Below are 20,761 nucleotides of genomic sequence, written 5' to 3'. Positions count from 1 at the left end.
GACCCGGTGTAAGTGGTGACTAATATGGTCGTGCGTATGATGCGCCAGGGGATTTAATAAGCTTGGGGGTCGAGATGGACCCGGGTGTTCGTGAGAGGCCATTGGTAAGGTGTGTGACGGACAGGTGCATGGGGAAAGAGTGCGCTGTCAAAGGCAAGGAAGAATGCACACCTGTGGTGAGTGTTACAGAGGGTGTGACGGGAGAGTGTGCGCGAGAAAGGTGTGTGACGGACAGGTGCATGGGGAAAGAGTGCGCTGTCAAAGGCAAGGAAGAATGCACACCTGTGGTGAGTGTTACAGAGGGTGTAACGGGAGAGTGTGCGCGAGAAAGGTGTGTGACGGACAGGTGCATGAGGAAAGAGTGCGCTGTCAAGAGTAAGGGTGAGTGCGCTGTCAAGAATGGAGGTGAGAGTATTGAGAGTGACAAGGAGAGTGAGTTGGTTGTGACAGGTGAGCGAGGATGTACACCTGGGATGGAAGGATGCACACCTGGAATGGTAGAGCGTGAGTGGGAATGCACGCTGGAGTTGGTGGTGAGGCACGTGGTTGGGTGTGCGAATGAGAGCACACCTGTGATTGTCACAGAGGAGGGGGCGCGAAGAGGTGTGTTGGTGAGGTGTGCTACCAACGAATGTGTGCCAAAGTGTTCGGTGGTCAGGTGTGTGACCAAGGCTGTGAGTGGAATGAGGGTGCCTGGGTGTGTAAGGAAAGGTACGAGGAGCATGGGCACGGCTGGATGTGTGAGCAAGGAACGGGCTGCGGGGTGTAAGCGTCCAGGTGAAGCATCGACGTTAGACGGGGTAGAGTTTAGAACGACTTATAGCCGAATCGGGCCCTCGGTGCGTGCTGGGCCTCGCTTTGAACGGCCGCGTCCGTGCTCCACTAGGCGGAGCGGGCAGCCCGATAGAAAGGGTCGTCATGGCGACCACCTTTTGTTGAGGCAGTCCGGCAGGTCGAGATCGGGACATTGGATGGCTCCGTGCCGAGGTGGTGCGTGGGATCTCGGCACGGGTAAGCCCCCGTCCCTGCACCGAGTGCCGGACGCATCCTGCCGCCGGCACAAAACAACCAGCATCCATTGCTTGGCTTTACGAAGCCGGGCTTTGGACAGGAATTGGCGCACCGAGAGGCATTATTGAGTAGACTGGGTGATGAGGTTAGTGTTTTGGACCCAAAATTGGAGAAAAACAAAATTTGATGATTGGCAAGGGATTGGCAGTAGTGATTGGCAGAGGATGGGTAGTGATTGGCAAATTTTTGATTTGTTGAAATTTGATGTGCAAAATTGGTAGTGAGAGACCCCCGATGTGGTGGGATGGCATCCCTGTCACCCTTCCCATGTGTGGGGGCAAAGGAGCAATAGCTTATGGGGTGTATGGCAGTGAAAACGAGCCCGGGTGGGTTAGGTTATATTGTAGGGATCTAGAAAGATGACATTAGGTGACGTTAAGATTAGTTAGTGACTGATACCTGTAGTGGGGACGCAGGTAGATTAGTGTGGATGATAATGACGTGGGAGCGCAATAGTTTAAAGGGACGACTGGGAAGCGCAAGTTTCAGAAGGGAGTAGTTAGCTGAGATGATGCCGTGTGTGTGAGGATGGAACAGGTGTGATTGCACAGGTGTGCAACTGGACAGGTGTGTGGAGCAGTGTATGAGTAGTGAGTGTTGTGGATCAGCGCGAATGCGCTTGTGGAGAGAAGGGTGCAGGTGGCACCAGGTGTGAGAGCACAGGTGTGCAAGTACAGGTGTGTGGAGAGAGTTGGAGTAAGTGGTACGGAGTGGAGTGGATGGTGCAAAGGTGTGAATGGGGGAAGAGTGGACCCCCATCACGGATACCCGGGGCGGGTAGTGTAAGTGTTAGGTAGAGGGTACAGGTAAATTGTAGTTGGATATTGGCATCTGTGGTGCGGGTGACAGAATGGTATGTGGATGGGTGCGTTGGTGTTGTGGAAATGGCTGGGGGTGTAGCCTGTTAGTGTGTGTAGTTGGTTGGGCACTCCACCACTGTGAGGATGTCGGCCAGGTGCGGCCGCAGGTGGGCTCTGGGAGCCGGTAGTTGTGAGTGGGTGCCTGAGGATCCCGGGTGTGGATCGGGCAGCCCAGTGCCAGAGAGGGCACCGAGTGGGGAGAGCGCCAGAGGGCCTTCCCCAGGTAGTTAGGTTAGGGTAAGGAGCAGGTAAGCTCGGAGGCAACTGCAGTGGTGGAGGTGTGCAGGTGGGTAGACCCACTGGGAGAGGTACACGCCACAGCCCAGAAATTGTGCGAGGGCACCGGGAGATGAATCGGGGGAGTGAGACCCCAAATGGAAAAGCACCACAGTTGGCCAATGGGAATTGGTTTTTAGAACCCATAGTGTAAGAGGGCCAATGGTTTGGCCGGAGAAAGACCCCGGGTAGTGTAAAGTTGTTAAAGTCATTTAGGAAATAGTTAGGATTGATGAACCTGTCGCACCATACGCAGCCACTTACCTGTGGTGATGATGATGACTCCACACCTGTGTTTTCTTTGTTTTGTTGCAGGAAATGAAATTGCTGTGTGGATTGTGAGACGCATCACGACGTGGATGAGACATTGGGGTGATTCCATCTCTCCCTCCTTAGGAGGGACTGATGATGAATTGGTGATGGCAAATTATGATGTTGAGTTGGAGATGGCAAATTTTGATGAAAGTTGAAAATGGCAAATTTGATTGGTTAGGAGGGAGAGAAGACGAATTTGGTTTATGGGAGGAACGGGGAAGACAGTAGGGATGTTTGTTGATTTGTAAAGTAGATGTTTATGGGTAGTGTTGTGTTGTGTGGATACAGTAAGGGGTAAGGGAGGGGCCATGTAGGTTACCTGGTGGGGGGGGGGGGGGCGTACGATAGAAACGTACCTGTCTCACCTGGTTCCCATGTGCCCCCAGTGTGCATCATCTTACATTGCGTGCACTTTTGCGCCCTTACCACCTTACTCACTTGTCTTTTCTTTTGTCTCCCACCTCCGAGGATCTGGCTTTGGGGTAGAGAGAGAGGAGAGAGAGGTGCTGGCTACGCAGTTGTGGGCCTGCACTTTCGCTGCTTGCTGCTTGGATCGATACACCATATGGACCGCAAGGTTTGTGGCCACCCACCATGGACCGCAGCGCTTTTGCGGCCAAGCACCACCCGTGGAAGGACCTATGGGTCAACGTGGCACCTATGCCAAACAGGTGAACCACTAACAGTTGGCCCCCTGACGGCCACAATAAAGAAATGGACGCGGTTGGCGCCTTTCTTTATTTTTAAAAAGAAGTAAGAAGGCCAAGTGCACCACACGAAGGCAAGACCAGCGGCAGAACATCGGCCGGCTGCGACACCACCGGTGATTTATAGACACTTTATTGGTGCACCGGATGGTGCTCACTGTGTGATGGGGTGGTGCTTGATGCTTGGAAGGGGTGCTCTGCACATTATTAAAGGCCGTAGGCCACAGAGCACTCGTGGGTTGGTGTATCGATGCTAGCATGCGTGCTCTCTCTATGCATAACATCTGCATGTGTTCCTCCAAAAACAGGTCCTGGATCGTAGTGTAAATAGCAGCGTAGTCTTGTAAATAATGCTCCCTACCGGCTGTATGTTTAGTTTGAGGATTCTTTCCGGATTCGGTTATCCTGTGGGTGTGTTTCTGTGAGGAGAAGGGTGCAACGTCGCAGGGGGACATACTTACTCATTTGTGAATATCTGTAAAACTGTCGCACTCAGGGTAGAGTTAATAGTAGAGGGAACTACATTGCGTGCCACACTAAAGTAGGTAAAAATTTATCGGGTCGGGACGCCCCGAGGGTAGAGAAGGGTGCAATGTTGCGAATATGGAATTTGGCCTCCATATCCGCTTGTAAATATTCCCCTATTTCCCCAATACTCCCCAACTATCCCCAATCCCCCATTCCCTAGTCCCATTGTCTGTAAACAACAATCAGTAGAGCCGACCTTCCCCTTTTTCCCCCATTAAATGTCGTGCCCAGGTCCACCGCATCTCACGTAGACAACTTTCGGACATCTTGCTAGTTATTCTTAGTCTATGTCAGTTAAGGACTCCTTTCCATTAATTCTGACTCTTCGTTGCACCAGAATGTGATTATATGGCACCAGTAGTGAGTTTAGGACCTTTCCCATACCTCCTTCCATCTTCTTCCCCAAACAACAACTACAACTACAACTACAACAACAATTACAACAACAACGACGCTGCGCGGGGGAGTGTGCGTCATCACACCGGCTCGGTTAGCCGCCATTGACAATGCGCGCCGGACCATGCGCTCCACGGGGTTACCACGAAGGGGCTCCTTGTCAGTCCCCCGTCAAGGGCGGAGCCGGTAACCCCCCCCGCACGCACCCAATGAGAGGTGACGTGCCGATTCCATCTGGGGCGGAGCTAACGAGCCGAGGGCGTGTCACTCCCCGCCGGAGATACGAAGCGACTCACCGGATGTGAGGTCAGATGCACCCCCAGCCTGGAGAGAGAAGTTGCCACGTACGAGCGCTGAATACCTCCCCGCATCTCTGGACCGGACCGAGTCGATTCTGACCTTTGAGCCCAGGTGCACCTGGAGCCATCGATCCTGCCTTTCCTAGCCATCAAACCCCGTGTGAGTCAGCCTTTTGTCCCGTTTATCTGTCGTCTGTTGGGAATAATATAAGAGTGTGTCTAAGTGCTTATCTTACTATGCTGTCCCTCTTGTAGTTGTAATCTGACCTTCCGTAACAATATAACCTCCTCCGGAGGTCTTGAGAACTGAACCCTGGTGTCGTGTCATTTGAATCCCAGCTGTGTGTCTTTTCCTTCATTGACCTAGCGTAGCGCGATTAGTCAACGTTCGGGTATAATCGGGTAACTTGTGCAGACGTGGTCATACCAAAACCGCTCGGTAAATAACATCTAAGCCACGTCTGTAACAATATATATATATATTGTTACAGACGCCGTTTTGGATGTTAGTTTACCGAGCGGTTTGGTATGACCGCGTCTGCACAGTTTACCCGATTATACTCGAACGTTGGCCGAGTCGCGCTACGCTAGATCAATTAAGGAAAGGACACAACGGCTGGATTAAATGACACGACACCAGGGGTACAGTTCTCAAGACCTCCGGAGGAGGTTATAATATGGGATATGCGGAACGTTTAGATTACAAGGACAAGAGGGACAGCATAGGAAGGTGGGCACTTAATCACGGTCTTATAGTAGCCCCGACAGACCACAGATAAACAGGACAAAACTGACTCACACAGGGATTGATGGCAAGGAAGGGCAGGTAGTCGAGGCTCAAGGTGCACCTTGGCTCAGGGGCAGAATCGACCCGGTCCGGTCCAGAGATGCGGGAGGTCTCTCAGCGCTCGGAGGTGGCGACTTCTCTTTCCAAGCTGGGGGCGCATCTCACGTCAAGTCCGGTAAGTGGCTGCGTATATCCAGCGGGGAGTGACACGCCCTCGGCTCGTTAGCTCCGCCCCAGATGGAATCGGCCCGTTGCTTCTTATTGGGTGCGGGGGGTTACCGGGCTCCGCCCTTGACGAGGGGCCGACAGTCAGCCCCTTCGTGGTAACCCCGTCGGCGCACATGGGCAATGGCGGCTAACCAAGCCGGAGTGAGGACGCACACTCCCCGCGCGCTGTTGTTGTAGTTGTTGTTGTTGTTGTTGTTTCATGAGGAAGATGGGAGGAGGTATGGGGAGGTCCTAAACTCACTACTGGTGCCATACAATCACATTCTGGTGCAACGAAGAGTCAGAATTAATGGAAACGAGTCCTTAACTGACATAGACTAAGAATAACTAGCAAGATGTCCTATAGTTGTCTACGTGAGATGCGGTGAACCTGGGCATGACAGTTAATGGGGGAAAAAGGGGAAGGTCGGTTCTACAGAGTGTTGTTTACAGACAATGGGACTAGGGAATGGGGGATTGGGGATAGTTGGGGAGTATTGGGGAAATAGGGGAATATTTACAAGCGGATATGGATGGAGGCCAAATCCCATATCCGCAACATTGCACCCTTCTCTACCCTCGGGGCGTCCCGACCCGATAAATCTTTACCTACTTTAGTGTGGCACTCAGATGTAGTTCCCTCTACTATTAACTCTTCCCTGAGTGCGACAGTTTTACAGATGTTCACAAATGAGTAAATATGTCCCCCTGCGACGTTGCACCCTTCTCCTCACAGAAACACACCCACAGGATAACCGAATCGCGGAAAGAATCCTCAAACTAAACATACAGCCGGTAGGGAGCATTATTTTTACATAAGACTACGCTGATATTTACACTACGATCCAGGACCTGTTTTTGGAGGAACACATGCAGATGTTATGCATAGAGAGAGCACGCATGCCAGCATCGATACACCAACCCACGAGTGCTCTGTGGCCTTACGGCCTTTAATAATGTGCAGAGCACCCCATCCAAGCACCAAAAGCACCACCCCATAACACAGTCAGCACCATCCGGTGCACCAATAAAATGTTCAACGTCACCGGTGGTGTCGCAGCCGGCCGATGTTCTGCCGCTGGTCTTGCCTTCATGTGGTGCACTTGGCCTTCTTGCCTCTTTCAAAAATAAAGAAAGGCGCCAACCGCGTCCATTTCTAAATTGTGGCCGTCAAGGGGGCCAACTAAAAGTGGTTCACCTGTATGGCATAGGTGCCACGTTGACCCATAGGTCCATCCACGGGTGGTGCTTGGCCGCAAAAGAACTGCGGTCCATTGTGGGTGGCCACCAAAATTGCGGTCCATATGGTGTATCGATCCCGGCAGCAAGCAGTGAAAGTGCAGGCCCACAACTGCGGAGCCAGCACCTCTCTCTCCTCTCTCTCTGCCCCAAAGCCAGATCCTCGGAGGTGGGAGACAAAAGAAAAGACAAGTGAGTAAGGTGGTAAGGGCGCAAAAGTGCACGCAATGTAAGGTAATGCACACTGGGGGCACATGGGAACCAGGTGAGACAGGTACGTTCCTACCGTACGCCCCCCCCCCCCACCAGGTAACCTACATGGCCCCTCCCTTACCCCTTACTGTATCCACACAACACAACACTACCCATAAACATCTACTTTACAAATCAACAAACATCCCTACTGTCTTCCCCGTTCCTCCCATAAACCAAATTCGTCTTCTCTCCCTCCTAACCAATCAAATTTGCCATTTTCAACTCTCATCAAAATTTGCCATCTCCAACTGCACATCAAAATTTGCCATCACCAATTCATCATCAGTCCCTCCTAAGGAGGGAGAGATGGAATCACCCCAATGTCTCATCCACGTCGTGATGCGTCTCACAAATCCTCACAGCAATTCTCATTTCCTGCACACAGAACAAAGAAAACACAGGTGTGGAGTCATCATCATCACCTCAGGTAAGTGGCTGCGTATGGTGCGACAGGTTCATCAATCCTAACTATTTCCTAAATGACTTTAACAACTTTACATTACCCGGGGTCTTTCTCCTGCCAAACCATTGGCCCTCTTACACTATGGGTTCTAAAAACCAATTCCCATTGACCCAACTGTGGTGCCTTTCAATTTGGGGTCTCACTCCCCCGATTCATCTCTCGGTGCCCTCGCACAATTTCTGGGCTGCGACGTGTACCTCTCCCAGCGGGTCTACCCACCTGCACACCTCCACCACTGCAGTTGCCTCCGAGCTTACCTGCTCCTTACCCTAACCTAACTACCTGGGGAAGGCCCTCTGGCGCTCTCCCCACTCGGTGCCCTCTCTGGCACTGGGCTACCCGGGTCCGTCCTCCGGATCCTCGGGCCCCATCCACAACTCTACCGGCTCCCAGAGCCCACCTGCGGCCTCACCTGGCCGACATCCTCACAGTGGTGGAGTGCCCAAACCAACTACACACACTAACAGGCTACACGCCCAGCCATTTCCACAACACTAATGCACCCATCCAAATACCATTCTGTCACCCGCACCACAAATGCCAATATCCAACCACAATTTACCTATACCTTCTACCTAACACTTACACTACCCGCCCCGGGTACTCATGAAAGGGGTCCACTCTTCCCCCATCCACACCTTCGCACCATGCACACCACTCCGTACCACTTACTCCAACTCTCTCCACACCAGTCATTCTCTGCTCCATATATTCCACACACCTGCACTTGCACACCTGTGCTCTCACACCTGGTGCCACCTGCACCCTTCTCTCCCCAAGCGCATTCGCGCTGATCCACACACTCACTACTCATACACTGCTCCACACACCTGTCCCGTTCTCACACAGCATCATCTCATCTAACTACTCCCCTCTGAAACTTGCGCTTCCCAGTCGTCCCTTTAAACTATTGCGCTCCCACGTCATTATAATCCATACTAATCTACCTGCATCCCCACTACAGGTATCAGTCACTAACTAAACTTAACGTTACCTAATGTCAATCTCTTCTAGATCCCTAACAATATAACCTAACCCACCCGGGCTAGTTTTCACTGCCATACACCCCATAAGCTATAGCGCATTTGCCCCCCACATGGGAAGGATGGTGGATTTGCCATCCCACCACATCGGGGGTCTCTCACTACCAATTTTGCACATCAAATTTCAACAAATCAAAAATTTGCCAATCACTACCCATCCTCTGCCAATCATTACTGCCAATCCTTGGCCAATCATCAAATTTTGTTTTTCTCTAATTTTGGGTCCAAAACACTAACCTCACCACACAGTCTACTTACTAATGCCTCTCGGTGCGCCAATTTACTTCTAAAGCTCGGCTTCGTACAGCCGAGCAATGAACGCGGGTTGTTTGGTGCCAGCGGCTGGATGCGTCCGGCACTCGGTGCAGGGACGGGGGCTTACCCGGCCCGAGATCCCACGCACCACCTCGGCGTGGAGCCATCCAATGTCCCGATCTCGACCTGCCGGCACGTCTTAACAAAACGTGGTCGCCATGACGACCCTTCCTATCCAGCTGCCCGCTCCGCCTAGTGGAGCACTGACGCGGCTGTTCAAAGCGAGGCCCGGCACGCACCGAGGGCCCGATTCGGCTAAAAGTCGCTCTAACCTCTAACCTGGTTACCTTCGATGCCTCACCTGCATGCTTACACCCCGCAGCCCGTTCCTTGCTCACACATCCAGCCGTTTCCATGCTCCTCGTACCTTTCCTTACACACCTCGGTACACTCATTCCACTCACAGCCTTGGTCACACACCTGACCACTGAGCACCTTGGCACACATTCGTCGCTCGCACACCTCACCAACACACCTCTTCGCGCCCCCTCCTCGGTCACCTCCTCTGTGACAATCACAGGTGTGCTCTCACTCGCACACCCAACCACGTGCCTCACTACCAATTCCAGCGTGCATTCCCACTCATGCTCCGTGCCACTCGTACTACTCTCACCTCCACTCTTGACAACGCACTCACCCTTACTCCCGACAGCGCACTCTTCCCTCATGCACCCGTCCGTTACACACCTTTCTCGCGCACACTCTCCCGTTACACCCTCTGTAACACTCACCACAGGTGTACACTCTTCCTTGCCTTTGACAGCGCACTCTTTCCCCATGCACCTGTCCGTCACACACCTTTCTCGCGCACACTCTCCCGTCACACCCTCTGTAACACTTACCACACCGCGCTTCCATGTGCTCCCTCGCACACGCGCTACGACCAACTCACTCTCGCCAGCACCCTCACTCCTTGGCACGCACTTTTTCCTCACACACCCCAGAGTCGGACTTTCTCGCACACCTCCTTTTTCGCACACCAGACCTGTCGCACACTTCACCCACGGCCTCTCACGAACACCCGGGTCCATCTCGACCCCCAAGCTTCTTAAATACCCTGGCGCATCATACGCACGACCATATTGGTCACCACTTACACCGGGTCCTCTTCCTCTTCGCTTCTCCTCCATCACCTGCGAATCCCTCATCCGGTTAATGAGCACATCATCACGATCCAAACACAGACTTTGGACCAATTCTTTTATTTCCTCTTTTATCTCTTTCTTATCCTCTCTCCGTCGCTTCTTAATTTCGCTCACCCCTTCTTCCACTTCTTCTAATTTCTGCTTCACCTCTTTTATTTCCCGGTACGTCTCCTCAAGCTCGTCCTCCAAGGCTACCTTGACCGTTTCCATGTGCGTCCTCACCTGCCGGTCCTTCGTCTCCATTACCTCTATCACCTCGTCCAACCTCGTTGTCAGTCCCTCACGTACCATCTGACATTCCCTCTTCGTCGCTACCAAGTCATTTTTTAGGTCATTTTGTGTCGCTTTTAACCCTCCTATTACCGCTGTGTTCTTCTTTACCTGGTCCGTTAGTTCTTTTTGTCCCTCTGTCAGTTGTTCTACTTCCTGCGTCAGGTCCTCTATGCCCCCTTGTAACTTTACAGTCCCCTTTCTCACCTCCTTCTCCATGTGCTCCTTACAGTGCCTCACCTCCTCGCGCACTCCTCCGACCTCCTCACTCACTCCTCTTCTGATCTCCTCTCCCATCACTTGCATCTCCTGCCCAGATGCCACCCTCATCTGCTCCATTTCCTCCCTGTGAGCATCCAGTTTGGTTTCTACCCCCATTCTGACCCCCTCTATCTGCTGCCCCATTTGTTTAACTTCCCTTTCCGCTTGGTCCCTCATGTCCCTCAATTTGCCTTCCATACTGTTTTCTAACCCCTCTAACCCCTTTTGCATCCCTTCCATTTGATTCTCCTGGGCAGCCATTCTATTTTCTACCCCCGTTAACCCCTCCTGTATTTCCCCTAATCTATTGTCTAACTTCCCAAATTTCTTGTCTAACTCCTCAAAATTATTGTCTAACTTCCCAAATTTCTTGTCTAACCCCTCACCGGTACCCCTCGCTTCGTCCCTCATTACCCCCATTTGGTTTCCCATTACCCCCATTTTTGCTTCTAGCCTCTCCATAAGGGCCCCCATTTGCAACATAAAAAGGTTCGAATCCACCTGCGGCGCTACCACGGTCGCGGGCGTGGTCGCCGTGGCCATCTGCGAGGCGCCATTTTGCGCGCCCGCACCCTCATGCGTGACGACGCTATTTTGCGAATCTGCTACCCTCACTGCTTCGCTCTCCTCTTGTCCCTCAATTTGGTCCTGGATCGACCCTGCCTCACTCTCTTCTACCGGAACCCAGCCGTCTTGGTCTGCCATAGCGCGACTTTCAAAATTCGGGTTTTTATTTTTTTTGTAAAACACAATTAAATTTCGCTGTTATAATTTCGAGCGCGTGAAACGCGCTCCGGATCGAATCCCACTTCCTGACACCAAATGTTACAGACGCAGTTTTGGATGTTAGTTTACCGAGCGGTTTGGTATGACCACGTCTGCACAGTTTACCCGATTATACTCGAACGTTGGCCGAGTCGCGTTACGCTAGATCAATTAAGGAAAGGACACAACGGCTGGATTAAATGACACGACACCAGGGGTACAGTTCTCAAGACCTCCGGAGGAGGTTATAATATGGGATATGCGGAACGTTTAGATTACAAGGACAAGAGGGACAGCATAGGAAGGTGGGCACTTAATCACGGTCTTATAGTAGCCCCGACAGACCACAGATAAACAGGACAAAACTGACTCACACAGGGATTGATGGCAAGGAAGGGCAGGTAGTCGAGGCTCAAGGTGCACCTTGGCTCAGGGGCAGAATCGACCCGGTCCGGTCCAGAGATGCGGGAGGTCTCTCAGCGCTCGGAGGTGGCGACTTCTCTTTCCAAGCTGGGGGCGCATCTCACGTCACGTCCGGTAAGTGGCTGCGTATATCCAGCGGGGAGTGACACGCCCTCGGCTCGTTAGCTCCGCCCCAGATGGAATCGGCCCGTTGCTTCTTATTGGGTGCGGGGGGTTACCGGGCTCCGCCCTTGACGAGGGGCCGACAGTCAGCCCCTTCGTGGTAACCCCGTCGGCGCACATGGGCAATGGCGGCTAACCAAGCCGGAGTGAGGACGCACACTCCCCGCGCGCTGTTGTTGTAGTTGTTGTTGTTGTTGTTGTTTCATGAGGAAGATGGGAGGAGGTATGGGGAGGTCCTAAACTCACTACTGGTGCCATACAATTACATTCTGGTGCAACGAAGAGTCAGAATTAATGGAAACGAGTCCTTAACTGACATAGACTAAGAATAACTAGCAAGATGTCCTATAGTTGTCTACGTGAGATGCGGTGAACCTGGGCACGACAGTTAATGGGGGAAAAAGGGGAAGGTCGGTTCTACAGAGTGTTGTTTACAGACAATGGGACTAGGGAATGGGGGATTGGGGATAGTTGGGGAGTATTGGGGAAATAGGGGAATATTTACAAGCGGATATGGATGGAGGCCAAATCCCATATCCGCAACAATATATATATTTATATAAACAGGAATTAAATTCCTGCATGGGGCCAAGTATGAAAAACTATGACTCAACACGGGGCTCAAACCAAAGACCTCCATCGCTTTTGCGGCAACAGCCCACTGCGCTATTGAGCCAGCCGAAATCTCCTCAGAATTTTCCACACTTAACACATAAATAACATATATATATATTAAATGCATAAATATTTCAACTGAGTTCAGGGATTTGAAAGTATAACTTGCAGACTTTGTTTGGCGCCAGAGAGATGAAGGAGTTGCCTTTGTAATGGATAGACATCTACATATCTCTCTCTTTGCAGTAATGTGTAAATACCAACTTGGGGAATAGGATCTCTGAATGCTTTGTCTTACAAAACAAACATCTTCTGGCACTCCTGCTCTCTGTGATTCAATTGTGTTCCTTGTTGACCAACTGGTAAGATAATGTCTGACTCAGTATTATCAAGAACTCTCGTCCTCCGATTTCCCCCTCCCGACTTCCTGACACTTTGAAGACAACCCGACCATATCTCATCCTTTGTCCTCATTCACTATAAAGGGAGAGAAGTCAGCTGAAACGACAGGAGATTCCTGGAACGTTGAGTCCTGTTCATGTATACCGGCAAAGTATCTTGTTGTAATCTTTGTTATATCCTGAATGCCTGGTGTTGGCTTAGTGGTTAGGGTGCCAGCTTGGGATCCGAGGATCCTGGGTTTGAATCCCGGTCGATCGCTGAATTAATGCCAGGGGGGTTGACTCATGACTCAGCCTGTCATCCTTCCGAGGTCGGCAAATTGAGTACCAGTTCGCTGGTCATTCCCTGTGTGTCGCAAGAGGCGACTAACAGGGTTGGTGGCAGGAAGGGCATCCGGCCATAAAACATTGCTTCAAAAAGGGACCAAGGTGCCCAAAAAAGGCCAACCCCCCACTCAGTGGGGCAAAATGGCCTCTAAAGGCAGTTCTTTTGTTATATCCTGAGTGAATTTCCTCCAAATAATTAAATCTAAAAAATTGTTATTGGTGTGGACATTTTAGTCTGTTTACATTCTTCAACACCCCACTCTAACCCCTTTGTAGTCGGTCAAGCGCTCCACTTTCTGGCTCAAGATCACCTTTTTCCCTCCTGGGAGGGAAAAAATGCATCCCTCCTAGGAGCAGACGCATCTCCTGCACTACTCATACATTTGGCTCAATGATTGACTTGAAACAATGAGTGCAAAAATTTCACGAGTGTGAGAAATTACAGCACAGCAGGGCCATGGGACAAGAAGAAATAGTTACTGCAGACCCAGGACACACTGCGCAGATGAACCTGTGCAGGGTGTTGGGGGTAGATGGAGGAGTGGTGAGTAGTGCGACCATTGTTTGTGGGGGATGGTGGCGGGGGATGATTTGTGCCCGCAAAAACTGCGAATAGCTGGAGCACAGGGGCCACAGATGTAGAAGCAGGTCACATTTTATAAACCACGACTAGGCAGTTTCCGTGAATGGCGAATCCGCGAATGTCGGAGTTCTGATGTATTATTAAGGTGATTTGTGTTTTCAGTGTTTAATTATATAATTCAACTTTACTAAAGTTTTAACGAGGCTTAAAGGCATATATATATATATAATAATTACGGGGTTTACAGCTCTTTGACCTAAAGGCCAAAGCTCATGACCCACAGGGCCAGAATACATGATTATTCCTTAAACTTTGGGCAAACCAGCTCAGTTGCAGTCTATGAAAGGCACAAGACCACCAATTCCCTAATACAGTATCTGGTGCTACAGTGTTAACAGCAGCATCAGTCAGTCTCCATGGTTTTATAAGCTTTGTTGGCAAGATCGACAACCAACGCCCGAAGGAAAATAATCAACCCACGGAAACGTTTGGGTCTCCCTGGCCACCATCTCTGCCATCTTACCTTTATATATATATATATATATATATATATATATATATATATATATATATATATATATATATATATATATATATATATACACAAGGTAAAATAAAAATCCAGACAAAGCAACGTTCACGTTTTTGGCATGAGTCTCACGATTTTAGCTTCAGCCTCACGCTCTCACTGCCACACAAGCTAATCTCGCGGGATTGTCGGCTTTTCGGAAGCAAATGGAAAGTGTTTGGCATTTTGCAAATATTTTCCATCACACTTTGGTTTATCAATAGTCTGACCGGTATGATAAAAGCAAAAGTGAATGCATTAGACAGGCCTTGATCAATCCTCCCGAGGAACCATCCTTTTGACTTCCCCACCACCACCACCATTCGTCCTCACATAATCATAATCATCAAATCAAATAAAAACACATGTTCTGAATACTGTAATTTTTTCTTTTTTAATAATTGTTCTTAAACATTTACCATTTCCCCCAGTCTGACCCGGGGACCTAACCCCCTCTTTCCCATTAAACCACGCATCCCTATTCGCGAATTCTGCACTCACGGGGTATTCCAGGAAATTAATCCTCAATTGAAATTATTCAAATTTATTACAAGGCATAAAGTAGGATAAAAATCAGATTCTGTTAAACAAATGGGAGAAACACCATGACCTTTGGTATATTCTTTATGCAGGGAATATTTCATATACAATCTTCTGCCAGTAGAAAACATTTTCTAGGAAACAATGGACGAGATCAGTGTTGTAAAATAGTGCCTAAAGAGAGCTGAGAATGCACCAGAGAGCACCTAAAACACTAGGGCTTTTGGAGTCCGCAGGTAGGCTCTGAATCCCACCTGTTAGGGCTCGTAACTAAGCACTCGCAGACATGCCTTCGGAACAGCACAACGAGGTGTCAAGATTTTTTACTTTGACCAGTTGGCAAAGAAAGCAAAGGATGTGTACTTCAGCACCAAAAACAAAGTACACAGTCAAGCAAAGCTTGTGAAACTAATTAATACATGCACCTTGGGCCCAAGGCCAAGGCTCATAGTCATACAAAAATGCATACATCCTAGCCCACAGGGACAGAAAGTGTGCCAGAGACTGGGTGTCTAATTAAATTAGCTCCTTATCATTACTCTGACCCCTTTGTAATTTCAATTTTATATGGCTGCCATTTCTCTGGTTGTTTATTTTTCTCTGTATTCTCCTTTTTTAAGTCATTCATGGGTGCGTCACATGACACAAGCCCCCATCATATCATGGTCCCATACCGAGCCAATAGGAGATCACAAATTCAAAACCCACGTTTGAACTTGGTCAATGGTTTTAAAGTCCTTAGATTGAGGAGGCCCCTTTATCCAATCTGGGATGACAGTTTTGCCAGGAGCCAATCATGAAGGCTGACGTCACGACCTTGGAGAGTTTTGAGTTTACAGTTTATCCAGGAGACAGCCAGTTGGTGAGTGGCCATGAATGAGGCAGGGAGAGTTCGGGGTGAGTCATTGGAATAGAAAATTGTAGCTGGTGCGACAATAATTCGCCCAAAATGGTTACTCTAAACAATGCTGGCTGTCTAATTCACAAAGCTCTCTGTTTCTGCTTCCATGTGATATCACTAACAGGCTGGGCTCATCCTTATCTTATTTTATCATTCGTTCTGTTCGCCTTTACTCCTCTGTGTACATCAATGTCGTCTGTTAGTTGGGTGGATATGTGACAAAATATCAGAAAGATGTTCACCTCTGGCAGGAAGCATAAAAATTGGTATATAAGGGTTTTAAGGTATATAATTGGTATATAAGAATGAATGAATGAATGATCGTTTTAAGGCCATTTCCCCCACTAGAGCGGGGGTTAGCCTTGCGGGCCCCATGACAATCATGGTTCCCTGTTTGAGGCAATGTTTTTATGGCCGGATGCCCTTCCTGACGCCAACAATTGGTATATAAAGGTATGCTGAATTGAAATAGATGTTGAGACATTTGATAGGATCAACGTAACGTTCTCAAAAATGAGGTTTTGGGGGACGGGGTGTTTTTGCATTTTTGCCAATTTCGCGCTATTCGCGGTAGGAGGGTACAGTTGGTTCTTGGCCTGCCATCTTATTGTGGCTTCAATGATCATTTAGCAGCATACATTACTGGAATGGGTATATAAATACCTCTAATATGGTGTATTACTTATCACATTGTGTTAGTTATCTCACTCTACATGGACTCTCAACCATAACTGCTAGCATCAACTGCACTGCGAAATGAAAAAAATTTCGATTTCTTTAAATGTGCCACAATTTAATAAATTTCAAAATACACCTGCATGTATATTTCTTGCAATCCATGCTAAATGGAATAACAGTCCCAAATAAGTAATATAGACAGTGTTTCACTGGGAACATGTAGTGTTATGTGCTATGCTACTGGTAGTCGAAAATTGCAAAAAGACATACTTTTATTTTCTCTTTTTGGAAGTTAGATGTGTGGGCAGTAATATACGTATGTATTCTGTTCAGAAAGTTGACAACAGACAGATATGGAAAGACTTCTTTAATTCACAAAAATATGTAATATGCAACATAGTATAAGCATGAAATTTGGTAACAAACATACAGAGCCCTTGATCGCCTACATTTGCCCACAATGTCAGTTTCTTGTTAATTTTCTAAATGCTTGAATATACCACATGGCTGCTCAAACGTAGGCAACAATGTATGACAGGGGAATTTAAAGATACCAATTACTCTGTTACGCAAGTTATCGATATTTAGAAATACACCAGAAATAAAGCCAACCAGCTGAATTTCATAGAACCAGACAAAATAAAGTCTATGGTTAAACAGTCCACAAGTGCACCTCTATAAGTTATATGTCAAGGACAATGTTAATTAATAAATAAAAAATTACATTATTTGTACATAACAAATGTACATGTTGTGTTATGTTATGATTGTGTGTTCTATAATAGACGGACATATCTATTATTGTATATATATAACACAATGGACATGTAAATAAGATGTAAACCTCTAACAAGAACATTCTCAACCAATGCTCTGACATCATCAAAAATTAGTACCACATTGAATGGCTGTCAAATGTCAAATGTCAAAAATGTCAAAAGTCAAATGTCTCCACATCTATTTCAATTCAGCATATCTTAAAACCTTTATATACCAATTTTTATGCTTCCTGCCAGAGGTGAACATCTTTTTCACATATCCGCCCAACTATGTGAGTCGTTAGCATCTAGTTAGGCGTGAGACCACAATTGTGTAGGTTAAGCACAGTTTGTTGTCCTTTCCCTCCTGTGGCTGAATAAATCTTTTTTTGTTAATGAAACTATCATCTGGTAATAAATATTTCGTCTGTGGCTGAATACCAAAAAGGAGTGAATCTGGGAATTCATGACACCTGATTCAACACATCACATTTTCCGCCAAGCGGTGCATCTGTAAGCTTAAATTACAATTTGGTATCAAAAATATTTGCATGAACACAGTTGTTTCTAAATTCAAGTACCCTTTGGCAATCAAAGATGCAAAGACAGCACAAGTGAGTTCTTCATCTTGTTTCTCTGGAGATAATTTGTTGTAAGTGTATAAAAGTCCACATGTACTTACCAAAGTCTACAGGCTGTCTTTCTTGCTTGGAACTGCGATACACAGCGTGCAGGGCTTCCTGCAGAGGAGAAATCACAAGCACAACCGACGAGTGTTTACCAATTCTGCCATCTCTCCCAAGTCTTCCTGTGCTGCCCTTTTATTTAGTTTGGAGATCAAGGAATCCTAACATCCTTTTCCTAAACATTTTAGTAATATGCTTTCATGGTGCAATTTTGAAGCCTCCTTTTGAATATCCAACTTGTAGCTTATTTTTGCCTGACAGCGAACTCATTCACAAGTGTTTCAATTTCCTCAGTTAGCCTTGTATCCATATTTCATGCATACTACAACATTCCCTATTGTTTGTCCCAAAAATTATTCTCAACTGCACAAGTCATCTAACATTATCCCATTTCATTCCTTTATGTTTCAAAGATTATTTAACTGGAATGCAGTGCTTGAATGAAGTAAATATGAGTTAAAAATAAATAAAGTAACTTATGACAGATTTAATTCCTCATTCTTCCTAAAATAGCCTTGGTCAATTAGAAAACACAATTAATACCTCTTGCAATAAGAAGTATAGCTATTCTACTGTTAGGGTCAATATGGTGATGAAGTTTGGATGTGTACTCCTGTTTGATAGCTTGCTTATATTGCGGAGTGACTTTTGCAATCATGTGACGTGTCATAGACACCAAAACCTATTTGATACTCTTTCCCGGTATAATTCATTTTTTCTGGATCAAAAAAGTTGCTTCTCTTTTACATTGTCGTCATCCTCAAAAATAAACCAAAATTCACCATGACCGGTATCACCTTGTCAAATTACAAGGCCTCTTGCTCTCACATCACAGACAGGTTGAAGGCCTCTCTGTCGAAGAGCACCTCTCCTCCAGTCTTCCATCTACTCTCAGCCGTCAGATCATCCTCTCACCTTCCCCCCTCCCAATCTCGTCCAGGATGTACAGGTAATGGACAAAAAAATGGAAACACCAATGTAAAGTCAAATAATAGGGCATTGGGCCACCATGTGTGCCCAGTATGGCCTGTATGCGCTGTGGCATATAGTCCACCAGCATCTGGAATTATGCAGGAGGGATGTGGCACCATTATTCCACGAGAAAGTCAATTAACCCTCACCTGTTTGATGGAGGTGGAAAATGCCATCTCAGGCATCATTCCGGAATATTCCATAAATGCTCAATTGGGTTCAGATTTGGTGACCAAGAAGGCCATGACATATGAATAGCATCATTGTCATGCTCATCAAACCATTGGGTAACACGTGCTCTGTGGATGAGGGCATTGGGGGGTGGGTCTCCTCTTGCAGCCATGTTAGCCATAATTATAGGCAACCAGGTCTGTGTGGAATTTAATACATGACACCAAGCATGCTGGGATGTTATTTGCTTCAGTAACAGATGGGCCACGCCTGTGTGGAAGCTGTTGCTTGGCGTCCCTCATTTCATATGTACTTACGCTTTCCTCACCTCATTTACCCAGGTGTTTCCATTTTGTTTGTCGACTACCTGTACATAATCTTCAAATAACCCTCGACTCTTTTGTTCCTCTCCTCTCCCCATGTTGAATGCCCTTACTGAGACGGTTTAATCACACTCTTCTGGCCAGGACTTCAAGCAAGCATGCAAGCACCATCACCCCATCCCTTGATCTTTATTACCCCATTCACGCTACCTAACCCAATGCAATTCTCTGACAACTTACTGTTTCCTCTGCTCCACTATGTCCTCTTTTGTTGTTCATTCCCTTGTTTGATACGTTTAACTGTTGCCTTTCTACCTTCTCTCACCTCTCATATTATGTATATTTTAAAAATGTACATGGCATGTTAATGGCAAAGCAAAATTAGTTCATTGCATTGCGGTTACAGAATTTTTTGAAAAACTTATATTTAAAGGATTTATTATTTCATCTACACCAATATTCACTCACCGAGTAAGGCTCATAGGTCGTATGCAAGACAGTGAGATGTTAACAACGTAACAGGGACCATGTACAACCACAATATACCTGTCCATCGGATGATGAGAGAGGCTCGATCACGTATGTGTAATTTCCATCGGAGAACATTCCACTGAAAAAAAGACAAAGCAAAACAAAAACAAAGCAACAAAAGCAGAACAGAAAGATTCTCAAAATGTTATACTTTACAAAATTTATACACCATAGATTATGCCGCAGATGTTTGCATACAAATCGCAACTGTATACATGCAGACAAAAAAGCAAAAAAAAAAACCCAACACTTTCCTGTTTGACCTTTCAATATCTGGAAAACCCATGAAAACTTCTGCTATAGATAAAAAACTGATTAGATTAAATGATTCTTTTGTAATATATTTCATTTTTAGATATAATCGAGGGTGCTTGCTTAATAGATGCACTTGCCATACCGAAGACCTTGGCAGGTTGAAATTGCCGCCATGGAGTCCTTATTGCCTCTTAGTTTTCCATGATAATGGCAGAGCTCCCAGTCCTGAAAAATGTATAGAAAAACTAAATAAATGAATGCATACATGATACATCAGTACAGCATGTTTTAAGTCAGGCCCTGGTGTTGCCCCATCAAAATGGCATAATGTTGACAGAATGGTCAGTCGGATAGTTAGTTCAGTTGTTAACTTGCTCACTCCCGAGATGTCTGCTCCTGGTTCTAATTCCTAGTATATTGGACTAAAACACCAATATGGGCCAGTGCTTACTAAAAACTGCTTTGTGTATGTACTGTAACATGTAAGAATATCGTGAGTACAGTATCTCGTTTATTTGAACTTCTGTCTTAGACAATCGTGAGCATCTCATTTGTAGAGCCTTTCAAACCTCCATTTTAGTTTTAGATGGGATATCAATATCAAGTAGAGATAGAGTAAGTGGAATGCTCAATATTAAGCCAAAAGCAACAGGATCTGCTCCACT

The 20,761-nt window shown here is 47.2% G+C and overlaps 1 protein-coding gene across 1 annotated transcript in view; it reads right to left on the bottom strand.

Annotated features, from left to right (window-relative positions):
• ADAM11 (ADAM metallopeptidase domain 11) overlaps positions 1-20,761 on the bottom strand; it is a 168,411-nt gene that overhangs the window by 117,327 nt on the left and 30,323 nt on the right. The window contains exons 6-8 of the mRNA XM_068120641.2: positions 20,239-20,321; positions 19,857-19,920; positions 17,841-17,898 (exon numbers count right to left, since the gene is read on the bottom strand). Coding sequence (XP_067976742.2) covers positions 17,841-17,898; positions 19,857-19,920; positions 20,239-20,321 — 205 coding nt within the window. The remainder of the gene's footprint in view (positions 1-17,840; positions 17,899-19,856; positions 19,921-20,238; positions 20,322-20,761) is intronic.

The sequence above is a fragment of the Myxine glutinosa genome, chromosome 6 (genome assembly GCF_964187855.1).
Source record: "Myxine glutinosa chromosome 6, kmMyxGlut1.1, whole genome shotgun sequence".
NCBI classification, from domain to species: domain Eukaryota; kingdom Metazoa; phylum Chordata; class Myxini; order Myxiniformes; family Myxinidae; genus Myxine; species Myxine glutinosa.
The sequence above is the reverse complement of the archived record's forward strand: the minus strand, read 5'-3'. Positions and strand labels throughout refer to the sequence as shown.